The sequence below is a fragment of the Micropterus dolomieu genome, linkage group LG17, assembly GCF_021292245.1.
Source record: "Micropterus dolomieu isolate WLL.071019.BEF.003 ecotype Adirondacks linkage group LG17, ASM2129224v1, whole genome shotgun sequence".
Lineage (NCBI taxonomy): Eukaryota > Metazoa > Chordata > Actinopteri > Centrarchiformes > Centrarchidae > Micropterus > Micropterus dolomieu.
Genome location: NC_060166.1, coordinates 25,926,222 through 25,943,025, shown reverse-complemented (window position 1 = coordinate 25,943,025; position 16,804 = coordinate 25,926,222). Strand labels below are relative to the sequence as shown.

Sequence of the window (16,804 nt, the reverse complement as noted above, 5' to 3'; positions counted from 1 at the left end):
ATTGCAAACCGCCACATAATTCAGAAATAAGAACAAAGCAGGACCAATTATTGATTGAAAGGAGTCTGTTACCTGCTAATTGTGTCTCGCTGACTTTAAGATTGCCATGTTGTTTTCAGACTAAATATTAAAATATATTCAGCCCTACATGAAGCAAATTATGGCATGTCAAGGTTATAATAAAATGCAAGAGAAAGGCTGTGTTTTAATGTTATTAATCCAGTGAATTTTCAGTTAGAGGGTGACAGATTGCCATTATTTATTAAACTTAATTGGAGTAGATACATCACCATCATATATTAGAATGGAATAGATAAAAGTGTTAAAAGAATAAATGTAAATGTTAAATGCTTTGATTCTGCTGATAGATGATGTTCACCACAATACCCAGAGTACAGCAGAGCCAGAACTGTTAAGGTGATGCGGTCTATAGTAGTCATGGTAGATCTTTTTCATTTGGCTGTAACCTTTAAGGCCCAGACAACAGGTAATTCCCTGAGGTTCCTTTGAGCTGGGAGCAGGATGAGCCAGTTACAGCAGTTACAATGACAGCAAAGACAGTCTCTGCATATATTAGAGTTTTAGGATGCTCCCCTCCAATCCTTGCTTCTTCAGGGACACAAAATGGACTTGCTCCTAACTGCTGACTAGGTCCCAAGGGTAAAATGAAATGTCAGGGGTTAGGGAATAAATAGTCAGAGGTTCCTCACATTTTGCTTTTCTTTTTTGCCTGATAAACTATTTACAGAAATCAAACAGTCACCACAATACAGTGGCATAATAAAATAAACCAGAGCAACATGACTCATAGAAAATTCATGTTAAATGAGGAGAACATAAAATATGAAAATAATACAAAATAAATTGGGTACACCTAATTAAACTAATTAAAATACCTTTATAAGGAAGTTCATTTTCAATCATTTCAAATGCAGGTGACTTAGTAAAGTGATATTTAAGTAAAAAAAAGGTATTGTTACATTTATTGTCACTTATCGTTTACAAGACATTTTATGAGCCATATTTAAAGGAATTGTAAGCAACGTTCACAGCCACTTAATTACTATTAATTACTATTAAAATTCTCTACTATCTTTAGTGGTTTGCTGCTATAGCCTATTAATATTCAGAATATCATATAAATAACCTTTAAGGTGTCGACATAACATCAGACTAGAGTTAATCCTTTTTTTCTGATGGAGATCCTTTCCTTTTGAAGTAAACGGAAATAGTAAACATTTGGCCACAATTTTGATAATGTCACAGCAGCTCTAATTACCATCTTAGCTACATTGTTTGTCAGCATTGCTGACAAACTAGTAATATAGTATAGTATACAGTATATATACTATATATAGTATAGTAGGTTGTCGTTACTATACTTTACGTTTTATTTGCACACAAAACAAGAACCTAACCTACAACAACTCCAAAGCAAATGAGTTGGGGCTGTCCTATGAATACGAATATGCTATTACACAATGCTGAAAGATGAACTTTTCAGCAGAATGTTTCCATTGTTCATAATAGCTTCTACCACGGACTGTAAAACGTCTCTGTGTATAAAAAGGATAAGGTTTTTATGTAGCCTTCTGATGACTGCACAGAGGATTTGAGATGGGCGAACAACCAATCACAGAGCCCGACGACAAAATCAGGCGACTGAAAAACTCTGACGTCGTTACTGTGCGACTTTCCGGATGGAAATGAGAAAGCTGCAGCAGCACCACCTGAATGTATCTGTTTTATGAGTTAATTACTTCGTGGGCCACGATTTAAGTATCACATGCAGCTATCCAGAAACCAGCTGTCACGAGCTACGGGAGTGTAACCTAATCTAGTATCTTTAACTGAAGCCTCTGGTCCACGAATCCGTCCAGCACGTCTAGTGTAACGTTACCGGTTGACGGATATTCTGACAGAGTTTGGTGTCACCACCACCGCTTGTTTCTGACGGGGAGATGAGTTATGGATATGGCGGTGGGGGTGGGAGAGGCAGGAGAGGAGGTCGAGGGTACAGGGATGGAAGCAAAGAAAGATGGGACAGGGGAGGTGGAGGAGGCTCGAGAGGACAGAGTTCCGACTTTGACCAGGACCGAGGAGGAGGTGGACAGCGGGACCGTCCTCCTCCACACCTAAAGGGCCGTGAGATAGGTCTGTGGTACGCAAGATACGGAGCCGTGAGGAGGAAACAGGCTGACCGGAGATCGGTAGGGTTCTGTTTGGTTGCATGCTCTTGCACACTGTGTTGAGCAGGGTAGTTTGTCTGCAGCGTGCCAGTCTATTAACGTTAGAAACTTAAATCAGGACATTCAGTACGTATATGAGAGATGGCTAGGTGAGAATTCCTTCCTCACTGAGATATTTGATATAGTGATATTTGACACTTGAGATCCTCGGGCAGAGGTCTGTTGTCTGTTCCAGAGTCTCGACTGAAAACTAAAGGGGACAGAGCGTTTGCTGTCAGGGCCCCGAGGCTCTGGAACAGCCTGCCCGAGGAAATCAGGTCGGCTGAGTCAGTGAACTCTTTTAAGTCCCTTCTTAAAACATACTTTTATAGGAGAGCTTTTCCCGATCTTATTTGACTTTATTTTATCCCTTTTATTTTATTGTATTTTACTAATTTTATATTAAATTTTCATGCTCTTATCTTTTTTTGTATTATTCTTTACACTTGTTAAAGCACTTTGTAACTTGTTTTTGAAAAGTGCTCTACAAATAAGGATTATTATTATTATATTATTATTATATTAACTTCTGCTAGAAAATACGTCTGCCCTCTGAACTTAACTGCAAAGTTAGCTGCTGATCTGTGGGCACAATCTTGCACATAGGTGGTAAGGCACCAATTTCCTGACACATCTCATAGCCTCATAAATTTAGTGGGTAGGTAGACATTGGTCTAAAAACAATAGATACAATGTCCCTGAATGTTTGCTCAAGGAGCAAGCAATCCTTCAGCTGTCACTAAAATGCAACAACGACCAAACTTGAAATTATTTTTTAACATGACAGAAGCAATGTGTATCTCTGGTACATGGATTTCACTGTTTCAGTGAGATTTTTATAGTTGGACAAAAATAAAATAATAAATAAATTTGGTTCAACACCAGGAAAAATTGCTTCAAGTCAAACCCCAGTGTCACAATTGGTTAGGTTAACTGCCAGGTTATGACTGAACTTTCCCCTTTCCATGTGCGCAGCGGGCAGTGGTCCAGATGGATGAAGCCAGAGAGCAGCACATTACCAAGCTGCTTAACTCGGTCCAAAATGATCAGCCAGATCCATGGAGAGACGGCAGGGATGCAAGAGCTTCTACATCTGGAAACAGGTCGACATCTGCCAATAGAGGTGGTCATTGGTAAGAACAACTAGCATAGCCTTTCCGTTTGAGTAGAATTTCTAGCTTACCATCAAGAAAGTGGCAAAAGCGTGATAGGATCAAAGTTCCTGAAGTGTAAGTAATTTTTCCAGCTGTGACTGCTGAAACAACCAAGTCCAGTTGCCCTTGATTTTAACCTTCGTTGGACTGCTGAAACAAGTGTGACTCTAATTAATGTATTTTTGATCCGTTTATGCAGTTACTTTGATGGGGATGAACCTGAAGAGGATAAACAGAAGATCGAGGTCAAATCTGTGGAAGAGGAGGAAACCATTAGTCCGGGCCAGGAGAAAGCAATTCACAAATCTCAACGGTACCTTTGCAAGCAAATCAGAGGCATGCTATGAAATATGTGACCTGCTCCAGAAATATAGGTTAACATTTGATGGTTTAACCACAGAACAACCAAGTTTTGTCTGGTGACCCACTACATTGAGCATATTAACAATTTTTAACCTTTTTGTTTAGTTACTTCTCTCCAGCAGTTGCTAAAGATGAGCCTCCAGACACATGGGATGAAGAGGAGCAGCAGGAGGAGGGGAAAGAGAAACTGAGAAAGACAGACAAGGATCTTGAGTTCTTATTTCAGGAAGTAGTCAGAGACAGTTCATTGGATGACTCCTTAAAGAGAGATCTGCGGAGCAAGAAATCAGATCCAAAGTACAAAGAAATGTTGGTTAGTATAATGCTTCAACAAGCCTACTTAAATAAGCCAAATGACCTTGGTGGTGCCTGGGTTGTATTTCTCTGACAGTTCATTATGTTGAATGAAATTATTATATCATTTGTCTACATGTATCACAATGCCAACTTTGCCATACATTTATTGTTGATTTATTTATTTTTTTATAAAATTTCTTTAAATAAGATGATATGATCAATGTTGCGTGGTGATTGTTGCGGGGAAATTTGATTACTTAAGCACTGAAGAGTGGAGTTTAAATAATGATACAACAAAAGGGAGATTGAATTGGAGATGATGCATCTGTGTTTTGATAAATTATAAACACATGCCACTTGGTTTGCGAGAATGTGTTGCTATATTGGTTACTCTGAGATTCACTGGTCAGCAGATGTTTATGTTTACAGATCTAAATAGGTTAGTACAAGGCCTTAATGCAGAATACGGTTCTGTAATGTAGTGAATTAATATCTCAGTAATCTCATGGATATTGTCCCAGTGATCCTTACATATGCAAAATAACGTTAAATATTTTAAACATTCATTTAAAGAGCAGATTAGTCACAGTGTCGCAATATTATAATGTCATATTATTCCACTGAGTGAATATTGAGCACTTACTGAATTATTGCTAAACCATTACACAGAATCTGTTATTATAAGAATGAAATAAAATGTTTTGGTATGTTGAAACTGTACCCATTATCAAGTTATGAAGATAAAAGATCTTTCATTTTATTCAGTGTTTACAAACGTTTGCTCTTTGTTTGTCTTTAGAAATTCAGGGAAAAACTACCATCTTATGGGAAAAAAGAGGTACATTTTTGATTTCATACACTCTATTCACAACATTTCTGCTGAAATGAATTATTTGTATTTTAAATCTTATTATCCTCTATCATCACCCTTCTCTTCCTCATCTCGTAATCCTTCCATTTCCTCTCACCTGCTTCCATCCATTTCTGTCCTCAGGAGCTGGTGGAGCTGATCAACTCGAACCGTGTCGTGGTGGTGAGTGGAGAAACGGGGTGTGGAAAGACCACTCAGGTCACCCAATTCATCCTAGATGACTATATCAACAGAGGCATGGGCTCGATGTGTCGGGTGGTCTGCACGCAGCCTCGTCGCATCAGTGCCATCTCAGTATGTACTCTTTGTTTTTTCGGGTCTGACTGTGTTGGATTTAGGGATGGGCAATAAAACAATAACGATAATTATCGCAATATTATTTTCCTCAATGACAATATAACACATGTACAATAAATGTTCAATAAATATTTGATTTCATTTATCTTAATAATGAACAAATTAGCATGCAAGTCTTCTATTAAGATATTTATTTTGTTGAGGAAAAGGGACTGAAAAAGGATTTTAGTTTATTTTACTGCATATTTGTTGACAAAAGATTTTATCATATTTTTTATCTTAACATTGAATGTTCTGAAAGTGATCCACTGTTTGGCATTAAGTGTTTGTCTTGTTCAGACCATAAAGAATAGTTTAAAACCACAATTAACCGTCTACTTTCTTCAACTTTCACTCGAGCAAAAATCAGCCTTTAAACTTGAAAGAAATAATAATTTGACATTTATCGTGATAATTATTGATATTGTGTGATATGAATTTTTTTTATCGTGATAACATTTTTGGCCAAATCGCTCAGCCTTAGTTGGATTGTATGTTGCTGTGTGCACACTGACGATAGATTTGGTTTCTAAGGTGTGTGATATGATGTTTAGGCATTGCATGTGTCTTTTCCTGCATCAGTCATGTAAATGTGATGGCAATTTTTTTTCACCAGGCTGATTGTGTTCTTAAAACTTTTTGTATGCATGTGCTTCCTCAGGTAGCAGAGCGTGTAGCATCAGAGAGGGCAGAAAGTGTGGGGAATGGAAATTCTTGTGGTTACCAAATCCGCCTGCAGAGGTAAAGAAGACTTTTTCAAACATATTGTTGTACAAAATGAAATTACAGTGTGTTTAAATAGCTATTAGCAGTTGGTTTAGTGGTGAAGGAACCAACAGAAATGCTGTATGATTTGTGGTCAAGGAATGACATAAATCTGAACATCCGCATTAAGACAATTACAAATTTAGCCTACCATCTTAAGAATGTATCATAACTCTGGGGCTTAAAAATATATATAATATACTATAAAATAGTATATGTTCAGTAGGTTGTCTTTACAGGTCTCTAAAAAGTCGATCAGACCGATTCAGAATTCCGATTCTGGCCGCAGCATAGCAGGTATGCTGTTACGAGGAGAGCCCCATGTAACGTTAGGGGTAGGCTAACTGCGTAGTTGATGGGATTTCTATTTCTTTTATACATACATGTGTTCAAAATAATATGAATGCAACAACTGAATAGAGTTGTGATTTGTTTTGTTTGGGTTGCATGTAGTGAGTCACTGTCTTGGTGGTTTTCTTTTCCTTGTTTTGTTCTGTTCTGATGGTCTGGCTTAGTGCTCATCCTGTGTGTGGGATAAACTTGCTCATTGACTGTGAGCTCCCCTTGCCCTGGGTTAACGTGTCTGCTGGCATGTCAGCTAGTGGGTGTTTTATGGGCTCACTGATATCTTAGCCACCCTGTGTCTTTGTGCTTCACATTGTTTTAATACCTTTCTGATTAATATAGGTTTAGATTTTAATGTAAATGCTTTCCAGTCATACTTGCCTTCAGGGTTCTAGGGACATGTTGTTTGTGGCTCCAAGGGGGGCCTACACTATCTTCCAGTTTCTTAGCTGTCCATCCATTTATTGTATTTCACCTCCATGCACCTCCATTTATTGTATTTCACCTATTTAACCATGAATGATAGAGCTAGAGACTGATGTAATGAATTTCTTGGGGCCACTGGGTAGTAGGATTAGGGTAGTTTGCTCTTAGGGTTTTCTGAATGTAGGTTAGAAATTATACTGTAGATTGCATGTGCTTCATTTATTTATAGTATTTATTTAGACAATGTGTTAGTACTTCAAATATATATATTTTCTTAGTTTTTGGGCCCCTATGTACAAGCTTCAGATAGCTTAAAAAGGGTGTCCCTTTTCACAAATCTGCATTATTTCTAATGATTGTACTTGTAGTTTAATGTTTTGTGAAAAAAATAAACTTAACTGAGCTTGGCATCCTGCAGCATCAAATACTAAAACTGAAACTGAAAACTAAACTAAAAGTAAGCATTTTCAGAAAATAAAATCTATACAAATAGCAAACCCACGTTAAAAAATAAATAAAACGAAAAGTCAAAACAAAATAAAAATAAAAACTAATGAAAAATCCAAAACTATAATAACCTTTGTTGCAGCAAGCACAGACATTGTTTTCCTTCCCTGATTCTGTCTTTCTTAGACTGGTTCCAGATTTCTGAATTGCCGCCAACATCTCAGATGTTTACTAGTGATTGACAAAGCTCTGGTGTTTCCAGGTTTCATGCATGGCTTTCCAAGGGTTAGACTGAAGTTGGTGGTGTTACCTGGCTTTGTCAGAGGCAGATGGGTTTGTACATCTTAAAAATAGATTTAGTTACAGTAGTAACACGGTAACACTTTAGTTACCGTAGTTATACACATGAGGTCATCTGCCTGATCCATGTATCAAGACTGTGCATAGTCTTATTTTCTTATTTAAGGGAGTTTCTTGATGGATGGGCTGAATTAAGATGGATAAGTGTATGAGATGAATTAGTACCACAGGATATCAAATGTTTTTGAAGGACAGGAGATATAAGGGTGAGTAGATGGGAATAATTATGTGAGACCATGCACATGGAAAAAAAATGGACAAAGGTGGGGTGAAAGGCACTTGAGTGGTGTGCAGACTGAGCGAGCGGCGATGAGAGGGTGCAGTAATCTAAAGTGAAGTATACACTATGGATTATGAGATTGGATGAGATGTACAGTCCCCTCCAAAAGTATTGGAACGGTAAGGCAAATTCCTTTGGTTTTTGTTGTTCACTGAAGACATTTGGGTTTAAGATGAGTATGAGACAAGAGTTCAGAATTTCAGCTCTCATTTCCTGGTATTCACATCTAGCTGTGTTAAACAACTCAGCACATACCACCCTTTGTTTGAACCCCCCCCATTTTTCAAGTGAGCAAACCTATTGGAACATGTGACTGACAGATGTTTCTTGTTGCCCAGGTGTTGCCTTTTAGGTTGATTTTCCAAACATTAAATAGCTCTGCATGACTAAGTTTTCATTCTTGGTTCAGACCTATAAAGACTGCATTTCCTGTTAAAGAGGATAAACCAACATGAAGTCCAGAGAGCTGTCTGTGGGAGAAAAGCAAGCTATTGTCAAGCTGAGAAAAGAAGGAAAATCGACCAGAGCCATTGGACAAACATTGGGCATAGCAAGCACAACAATTTAGAATGTCCTGAAAAAGAAAGAAACGACTGGTGTACTGAGCAACAGACGTCGACCAGGTCGGCCAAGGAAAACAACAGTAGTTGATGACAGAAATATCGTGAGAGCTGTGAAGAAAACCCCCAAAACATCAGTAAGTGACATCACTAACGACCTCCACAGTGCAGGGGTGAAGGTAGGGCTGGGCGATATGGCCAAAAAGTTATGTCCCGGTACTGTTAAAAAAATAAATAAAATGTATATCGGTATTTTCTGCTAAGCGGGCTGTCTCTTGATTTAAGTTAAAACTTTTCAACATTACTCAGAATGTAAAGACAGATAAGACGGAGGTGATACGAAATAAATACCTGGTAGCAGGTACAAGTACAAATTTTACACAATGGAAAACAAAAAGAAGGCGAGTCGAGCTGGTACCGTGCAGTGGAAAAGGGGCTTTATGGTCTCTCTCTCTCCCTGTATGTCGGCTTCGGTGACTTTCTCCATCAGTAGTAGGCTAGGCTGTATAAAGTCACCGAAAAAAAAAAACAGAACTTGTCTTCTGGACTTTTCCTCCAGTGATTCCGTTCACAGCAGAAGCTGAGCTGCATGTTGAGGAGGCGTGTTGACGACGTAGCCTATCAAAACAAAACCAACGTGGTAGCTAACTAATAACATCTGACTAGTGCGTATACAGTGTCGTGACTTGTAACATCTCTGATAAATACTATAATGTGTCGCCTAACCTGGGCGGCCCGCTGAAGTAAGGCGTATGTGTGGGAAACACTGAATGAACCGTGCTTTTGTTTTTACAAGCCAGTTCTTTAACAGTGTCAACCAGCACTCTCTCCCTCCATCTTGTTGAGAGTTTGTGAGTAGACTGCTGCGTGCAGACGCAGACGGAGGGGTGGGGCTGCGCGGTGAGGAAGGGAGAGAGAGGAGCAAACGCTGGCAGGACTTTACGGAAACATGTTGATTAACTAAACATCAAACTATACCGGTATAAACGGTTTTGTCAAATTTCATATCTCTTTTGAAATTATATCGGTATACATTATTAAATACCGATATACCGCCCAGCCCTAGGTGAAGGTATCACAATCCACTGTTCGAAGAAGACTCGGAGAGCAGAAATATGGAGGCCACACCACAAGATGCAAACCACTCGCCAGCAGGAAGAATCGGAAGGCCAGATTGAAATTTGCAAAGAAGTACAGAGATGAGCCGCAAAAGTTCTGGAACACAATCTTATGGACTGAGACCAAGATTAATCTCTACCAAAGTGATGGAAAGGCCAAATTGTGGAGAAAGAAAGGAACTGCTTATGATCCGAAGCATACAAGCTCATCTGTGAAGCATGGTGAAGATAATGTCATGGCTTGGGCCTGCATGGCTGCTTCTGGAACAGGCTCATTAATATTTATTGATGATGTAACTGATGATGGTAGCAGCAGAATGAATTCAGAAGTGTACAGAAACATTTTATCTTTTTTTTTTTTTTGACCTTGAGGTCATCAATTTAGGGAGAAATTCATTGAAACTAATTGGGAGGAAGTTTATCATGCAGCAGGACAATGATGCAAAGCACACTGCCAACAAAACAAAGGACTTCATCAGGGGGAAAAAGTGGAAGGTTTTACTGGCCAAGTCAATCACCTGATCTTAACCCAATAGAGCATGCATTTCACCTCATTAAGAAGAGACTGAAGGGAGAAACACCCCAAAACAAACAAGAACTGAAAGAAGCTGCGGTGATATGAATGGAGACTGCAGCAGGGGATGAGAAAGTAAAAACATGGACTGAAAAATGATTACTGAATGTTGAATTGTAAGATCACTTTTCACACTTTTAATTTGGTGCTTTTCTCTTTGATGAAGTTACTGCAGTTGTGAGTTACAGCTCTCCTTAAGGGAGAAAAACAATACCCATGTTTGTATCAAATAACTTCAATAAAGTCTAGACAGTTTAAAAAAAGCTTCTTTTTAAGCTTGCTGCCCACTGTCACTGATTGAGACCATGGGTGCCTCTCACTTGGTAAATGCAAAAGTTGGCACTTTTGTTAAACTTCCATTGATGCGATCAGTCCCCCACACGTTACTTTTATGTTGATCTCTCAGTGGGTAATACAAACAAATTGGTCAGAACACATTTTAATGTAGTATTTGACAACAGCAGTCACATTTAAAGGGAAACAGTGTATTACTTCTAAAACTAGTCTACACAACTCAGACAGTTATGATCTAAATGTTTTCTTTCTGGTGCTGATATTGTGCAGCAAATGGTGGTTATAACGAATGTAAAGTAGGAAACCGTTTACAGCCAATAAAGTTAATAGACAAAACTGTCAAACAGCCAGAGGCAATGGTGAAATTGTTTGGATATCTGGAGAAAATCACCTTATAGACCATAGTCTGGTTACCTCTCGCCTCGATTATTGCAATGCCCTCCTAGCGGATCTTCCAGCTTGTGTGGTGAAACCCCTACAAATGGTTCAGAACGCAGCAGCGCATCTGGTTTTTGATCAGCTCAAAAGGACACATGTCACTCCACTGCTGTGTGACCTCCACTGTCTCCCCGTGGCCTCCAGAATCAGATTCAAGTCACTAATGCTTGCATACAGAGTGACTACTGGGTCTGCACCCATCTACCTAAACTCCATAATACAAGTTTACGTTCCTCCAACGAACGCCGCCTGGCTCTGCCATCCCTTCACACAAAGCAATCCTAGTCCCAGCTGTTTGCATCTGTGACACCACGATGGTGGAACGAGCTACCACACGCCATCAGAGCAGGGGCGTCCCCACTAACTTCTAGGAACTCTTGAAAACTCATCTCATCCGAGAACACTTCCTCTTATAACACCTCTAACTCCTAACCTCTAACATGCACTTCCTGTGCTCTTCTTCTTATATCCCCTACAATTATCTTGTATTGATTGCACTTTTTGTCAACTCTAACTTCTTTCCCTAGGTATTTACCCCATTGATGCAATATGTGCCATTAGCGCTTACTAGTATTTACTGCTGCTTTTATTATGTATTGTCAGTTGTAGATCTCGTGATGTATTTTATGCTCTGTTAATGATTGTATGTTGTTCCTCAAATGTAAGTCGCTGTGGATAAAAGCGTCTGCCAAATGAGTAAATGTAGTTTTTAGCTTCTCAAATCTTGGATTTCAGAATTTATGAAGTGCTACTGATCACTGATCACTGACTGAATTGTACTGAATGAAAGCCTACATACACCTTTTAATCTCTTATGAGTTAACACAACCTGAGATTCTCAGCCTCAATCCAGTTAATTATTAACTATCTACTTGAAAATGAAAGGTGATTGGACCCTCTCAGTATGTGCAAGGTTGGATTACCAACCAGGCAATGCAGGCAACTGTTTCTGGGGGCCCGGAAGCTCAATCCTTAGTGTCTAGAGTTTTTTCCTAATTTGATTGAAAATTTGTAAGTGGATATGCACTGCTGAAGTACAACATGGTGCTGCTTTATTACCTGACCTCCAGACAGTGTCTTAATCCAATAACCACTCAGCAAATCTATCCCCAGGTAGTACTGCAGTATAGAAAAACTGTACATGTTGCACAGAGAGTGTGAGAGATCAGTTAATGGAGGCCCTGCAGCTCCTATTTGCCCCAACTTTTTATCAGGGTTAATACAGCCCACTCTTTATTAGTTTGTTTCACTGCTCTGCTTATTTACTTTGTTTACATTGTGTGTCTATGTTGTAAAATACTTTGTAACCTTAAAGTCCTTCATACATTTATAATTTTATTGATATTAGTGTTATTTCTCCCAAAATACAGTGAAGCCTTTAATGTGGTTCCGTTGTCAATGAAATGCATTTTTGAGATGTCATAAAAGATAAGTTTCTGCTGGGATTATTTGGGATGAAAATAAATGAGAATTAATTTCATGGTTTGGTATTTCATGGAGAAACATTTCATCACTAACTAATGCCTATGCAAATATGAAATAAAGATTTGTGTGAACAGTGACTTATGAACCAATTACGTTACTACATCAGCAGGAACATCAGTCTCTACTTTATGTACACTCCTCTGTACAGGCTGAGCATTAAGATATTGCTGCTATGAAATAATCTTAGAGCAACCAACTTTAAAATAAAAGAAATGTTTGTGTTGAATCCTCAAATGGAACATGGAAATATCTGTAAGAAAATGGAGTCTTTAACAGTAGCATACCCAAATGTAGGAAGAAACCCAAGACGACCTCTGTTTTCACGTTATTCTGTCCTTGGTTAATTTGTGTCATTTGAGAAATGTAATTTTTTTTCTCTTTCCCATTTCTCAGCCGGTTACCACGGAGACAAGGTTCGGTCCTGTATTGCACAACAGGCATTATTCTTCAGTGGCTTCGCTCAGACCCGTGAGTCCTCCATCCCCCCAATCCCTGCTTCCTCATCCTCATCACATCTTCTCCCAGCATTTCTTCTTCTCTGCTTTTCCTTTCTGTGTCTCTGTTCCAGCTTTCCTTCCTTCGCTCTCATATTCCCCCTGTGTTTAATCCTCTTTGATTTGTGGTTAACTCCACTGTCTGTGGAAGATGCATTAGTATGGGTCCCCATTCTCATAGGCAGAGAAATGAAGACACAGACACACACACGCACGCACACACAGTTTATGTTGACTCATCCCTGCGTGCTCATCCTTGCATTCTGAGTGAAAACCACAGAGACCAAGTGAGTGTGCCAGCTTTTCCTGTTGTCTTGTTCTCTTTCAGAATTGGCACAGCTGTAGTTAGTCATTTTAGGACCACAGTTGTCTGACAAAATGCTGCAACTTACAGTCGACTTACAAGCTCACAGTCTGTATGAACTGCAGCTGTATACAGTTGATAGTGTTGGTGTGACTGTTTGTCTCCAGCCACCACATTTGTGATGCATTAACCTTTTCACTCCCACAGACCCTTTCAACTCATCATTACAGACTTCTGCTGTACAGATGAGTCGGAACAGTATTGTGGATTTTTGTTAATTTCTAGTTTAGATCTCAAAGATAGTGAGGAAAAACAAATATTAAAATTAGTGGCAAGTCTCATTAGGTAGAAATGGGTGTGGCCTCTAATTAAAGCTACGACTTGAACTTAAGAATGCGAAAATGCAGCAAATTGTTTTTTCTTCTTAGCAGAGGTAGCAAATACAGCCAAAATAGACACATAATTGCCATTTTCTTTGGACTAGTGAGGACATAATAAAAACAAAAGACTTGTTTTTTTGTTTTTTTCTTGGGTGTCAGATTTTTGTCCAGTATAAGCCACCTGGTGCTGGACGAGATCCATGAGAGGAACCTGCAATCTGATGTTTTGCTCGTCATTGTGAAGGACCTACTCAACCTCCGAGATGACCTCAAGGTCATCCTCATGAGTGCCACGCTCAACGCAGAGAAGTTTTCAAGATATTTTGGTATACAACCCACAAATGATATACTTAATCATTTTTGTTCGGCATAAATCTTGCAGTTTAATTGGTTAAGATTGTTTCCCCTTCTCACCCCTGCCCCTTTTCTTGTGTCAATCTCCCTTTAGACAATTGTCCAATGATCCACATCCCTGGTTTGACTTTCCCAGTGGAAGAGTTCCTCCTTGAGGACATTGTGGAGATGACCAGGTAGAACACATACACACACACACACATACAAAAACAGTCACACCCTTAATATGCACAGACACAAATATAAATGGAATCACTGCATCCCTTTTGTTTTAAAAGAGTGTCATATAAACTAGTTGATGTGTGTCTGCCAGGTATCGTCCCCAGAATCCGGACCGTCGGCCCTCGTGGAAAAGAGGCTTTTTGCAAGGGCGCAACTCCAGACCTGAGAAGGAGGAGAAAGAGGCTGAATACAAGGAGAGCTGGCCTTGTTATGCACGCACACTGCAGGGCAGGTGAGTTGGTGAAAATCAGGGTACCAGGACCTTGAGGAGATATTTGCTGAATTTGACAGAAAGTGTATTGGATTGGCTTTCTCCAGAATCGCATATACCGCCTTTTAAATTGGTGCAGCAGCTGCCAGGTTGATAGATGTGTTGCTTAGGTGGGAAATGGGAGGATTTGGCTATGTGACACATTTTAAAATAAATAACTCCCATTTCTTTGAGAATTTGGACTTCCAAGTTAACACCCGTGTGTGTGTGTGTGTGTGTGTGTGTGTGTGTTAAAAAAAAAAAAAACAAGCTGAATATAGAGCATGGTGATTGCTTTGAAACATCTGACCCTTTGATAGATTTGTCATGTAAACACTGATTTATACAGTTGCACTGAAACCGATGGCTAGTGTCTCCTAAAGTACGAAAAAAAGGCAATGTTGTTGTTTAGTTGCTCCTCTTCAAATATATAATTGCATAACGGTAACATGAACTAGACAAACACTGGAACTGCCACTTTGCACTAAACCTTTTTGATGCAGTTTTCCCTGCTGCAACTGCTTCAACCTTTTTGAGGGGACCAGCTCCATTTAATATGTCATCGTCTTCTCAATAACACTCAACAAACATTCTTCTTAATTTAGTACAGCTATTTACAGTGCAGTACCCCGTCTTTCCCACCATTATTACTGCTCTGTGTCACAAAGTGAATGCAGGAGAATGTAAACATGATTACTTCTGCTGTACTGTACCTGTAGAAAGTGTATTCAAGCACTACGTGATGGCACAGTACTACGATCATGTTATGACAGCACCACAAAAATCAATTTGGCAAAGCTCTCGGCAGAACTGTAGATCACTTCCTACACTGCTCCTACACTGCCTTCCCACACTGTATGCGAGTACAGTAAGTCCTTGATGCTGAAATATAATTAAGGCTTAGGTGGCAAATGTAAGGTAAGGGCCCATTTAGCGCAAGTTTTTCTTAAAACAGTAGTTGGGTGCCCATATGAACATTGAAACAGGTTTTTCTTCATATGATTCCTCCTGTTGCTGCAGTCTGAATTGGTATGTTCCAAAGTTACAGTCTGTTTAGAACATCCCTCTATGTGTTTCTTTGGACAGTGCTTCCTCGCTGAGATGCTTTGGAGGGATAATGGCACAAAGAAAGAATTCTGTACAAAAAGACAGTAACTTTGGAAGCTACATGCGCTTGATTTGTCTATCTTGGACAGCTGAAGCTCTATATTTTAGCTTCAGATAATAAATTTTTTCACAGAAAGAGGGCTGTGGATTTTTATCCCCCATCACTTACATTGAAAGCACATTAAGAATTAGGATGAATGATTACAGCATGCAAAAGTGGTTTCATTGCTCAAATGGGCACGTACTATTGTTTTAAGATAGACTTGATCAAAACATATGCAAATTCTATTTTAATGATATTTAATTTGGTGTTATGTGCAGTGCATTTTTGTTTGTGCTGATCCCTGACTGACTTATGCTTCACATGCACTAAAATGATTCAAAAGGAAACACCAATTTTGTTTTGTATTTGTCAAAATATGAGTCAAAGCAGTTTTCTGCAAAAAACATCTTCAACATCATACAGAATTATGCTTTGATCCTTTACACAACATCAGGAGAAAAACATCTGTTTGTATAATATATAAATCTCTTACAGCCAGTACCCCGGAGTGACAGCCAAAGCAACAAGTAAGGGAACAGTTGGAAACTTGGGAAGTTTGTTGCTGTGTTAAAGCTCAGAAGATGCTGTATTTATTTGTTTGTCTGTGTCCCATGTTTTACAGATACTCTGACAACACCATTGAGGTACTAGAGATGTTGGACAATGATGAGAAGATTGACCTGGAGCTGATCCTGGCACTGATTCGCCATATTGTGCTTAAGGATGAGGCGAGTTTAACCTTGAATGTGCAGGGCAGTTGTCTGAAAGTGGCCAAATTCAGGTTTCTTTGCCATTTTAATGAAGTACATTTGTACTTGGGAAAATGGGATTCCAGGGAACATGTTCTGTGGGTCTGAACAGTCTAAAACCACTGAGTCCTTGTGTCACTGTGTCAGATCAAATAAAAGTTGATAAACAGACGAAGGTAGTTCATTCCTAGGTAGAGCAGATGGAAAGAACAGGAGGGCTGGCTTCCAAAAACAGAGTGACATTAAATCAGAGGAAATAACACAGGTCCTGGCAGCAGATCTGTGCTAATGAGTGGCAGAACAGATGCTCTTCCAACGCACGCCTCTTCCCTTTTTTCTCTTTCCAGTTCTTGTTAAATTTCTTAATTTAAGTTTTCTGATTTTTGTGAATGTTTAACTTTTTCAGTTGACTAACTATGCCCATACCAGGAGCTGGTGCGCACGAAATGAAGGCAGAGCAAACATTTTGAGATATATATATATATATATATATATATATATATATATATATATAGGGCACATATTGGTCACTATTTCAGTAACGTTACCTGTTCAAATTT

The 16,804-nt window shown here is 39.1% G+C and overlaps 1 protein-coding gene across 2 annotated transcripts in view; it reads left to right on the top strand.

Annotated features, from left to right (window-relative positions):
* Positions 1-1,684: 1,684 nt before the first annotated feature.
* dhx36 (DEAH (Asp-Glu-Ala-His) box polypeptide 36) overlaps positions 1,685-16,804 on the top strand; it is a 31,446-nt gene continuing 16,326 nt past the window's right edge. For both annotated transcript variants that reach the window (XR_006828701.1, XM_046073132.1), the window contains exons 1-12: positions 1,685-2,210; positions 3,204-3,361; positions 3,582-3,695; positions 3,851-4,058; positions 4,842-4,880; positions 5,037-5,207; positions 5,911-5,990; positions 12,735-12,809; positions 13,679-13,845; positions 13,968-14,049; positions 14,187-14,327; positions 16,118-16,223. Coding sequence is in view for 1 of the 2 variants with exons in the window: in XM_046073132.1 (XP_045929088.1) it covers positions 1,962-2,210; positions 3,204-3,361; positions 3,582-3,695; positions 3,851-4,058; positions 4,842-4,880; positions 5,037-5,207; positions 5,911-5,990; positions 12,735-12,809; positions 13,679-13,845; positions 13,968-14,049; positions 14,187-14,327; positions 16,118-16,223 (1,590 nt within the window). In the remaining variant the exon portion in view is untranslated. The remainder of the gene's footprint in view (positions 2,211-3,203; positions 3,362-3,581; positions 3,696-3,850; positions 4,059-4,841; positions 4,881-5,036; positions 5,208-5,910; positions 5,991-12,734; positions 12,810-13,678; positions 13,846-13,967; positions 14,050-14,186; positions 14,328-16,117; positions 16,224-16,804) is intronic.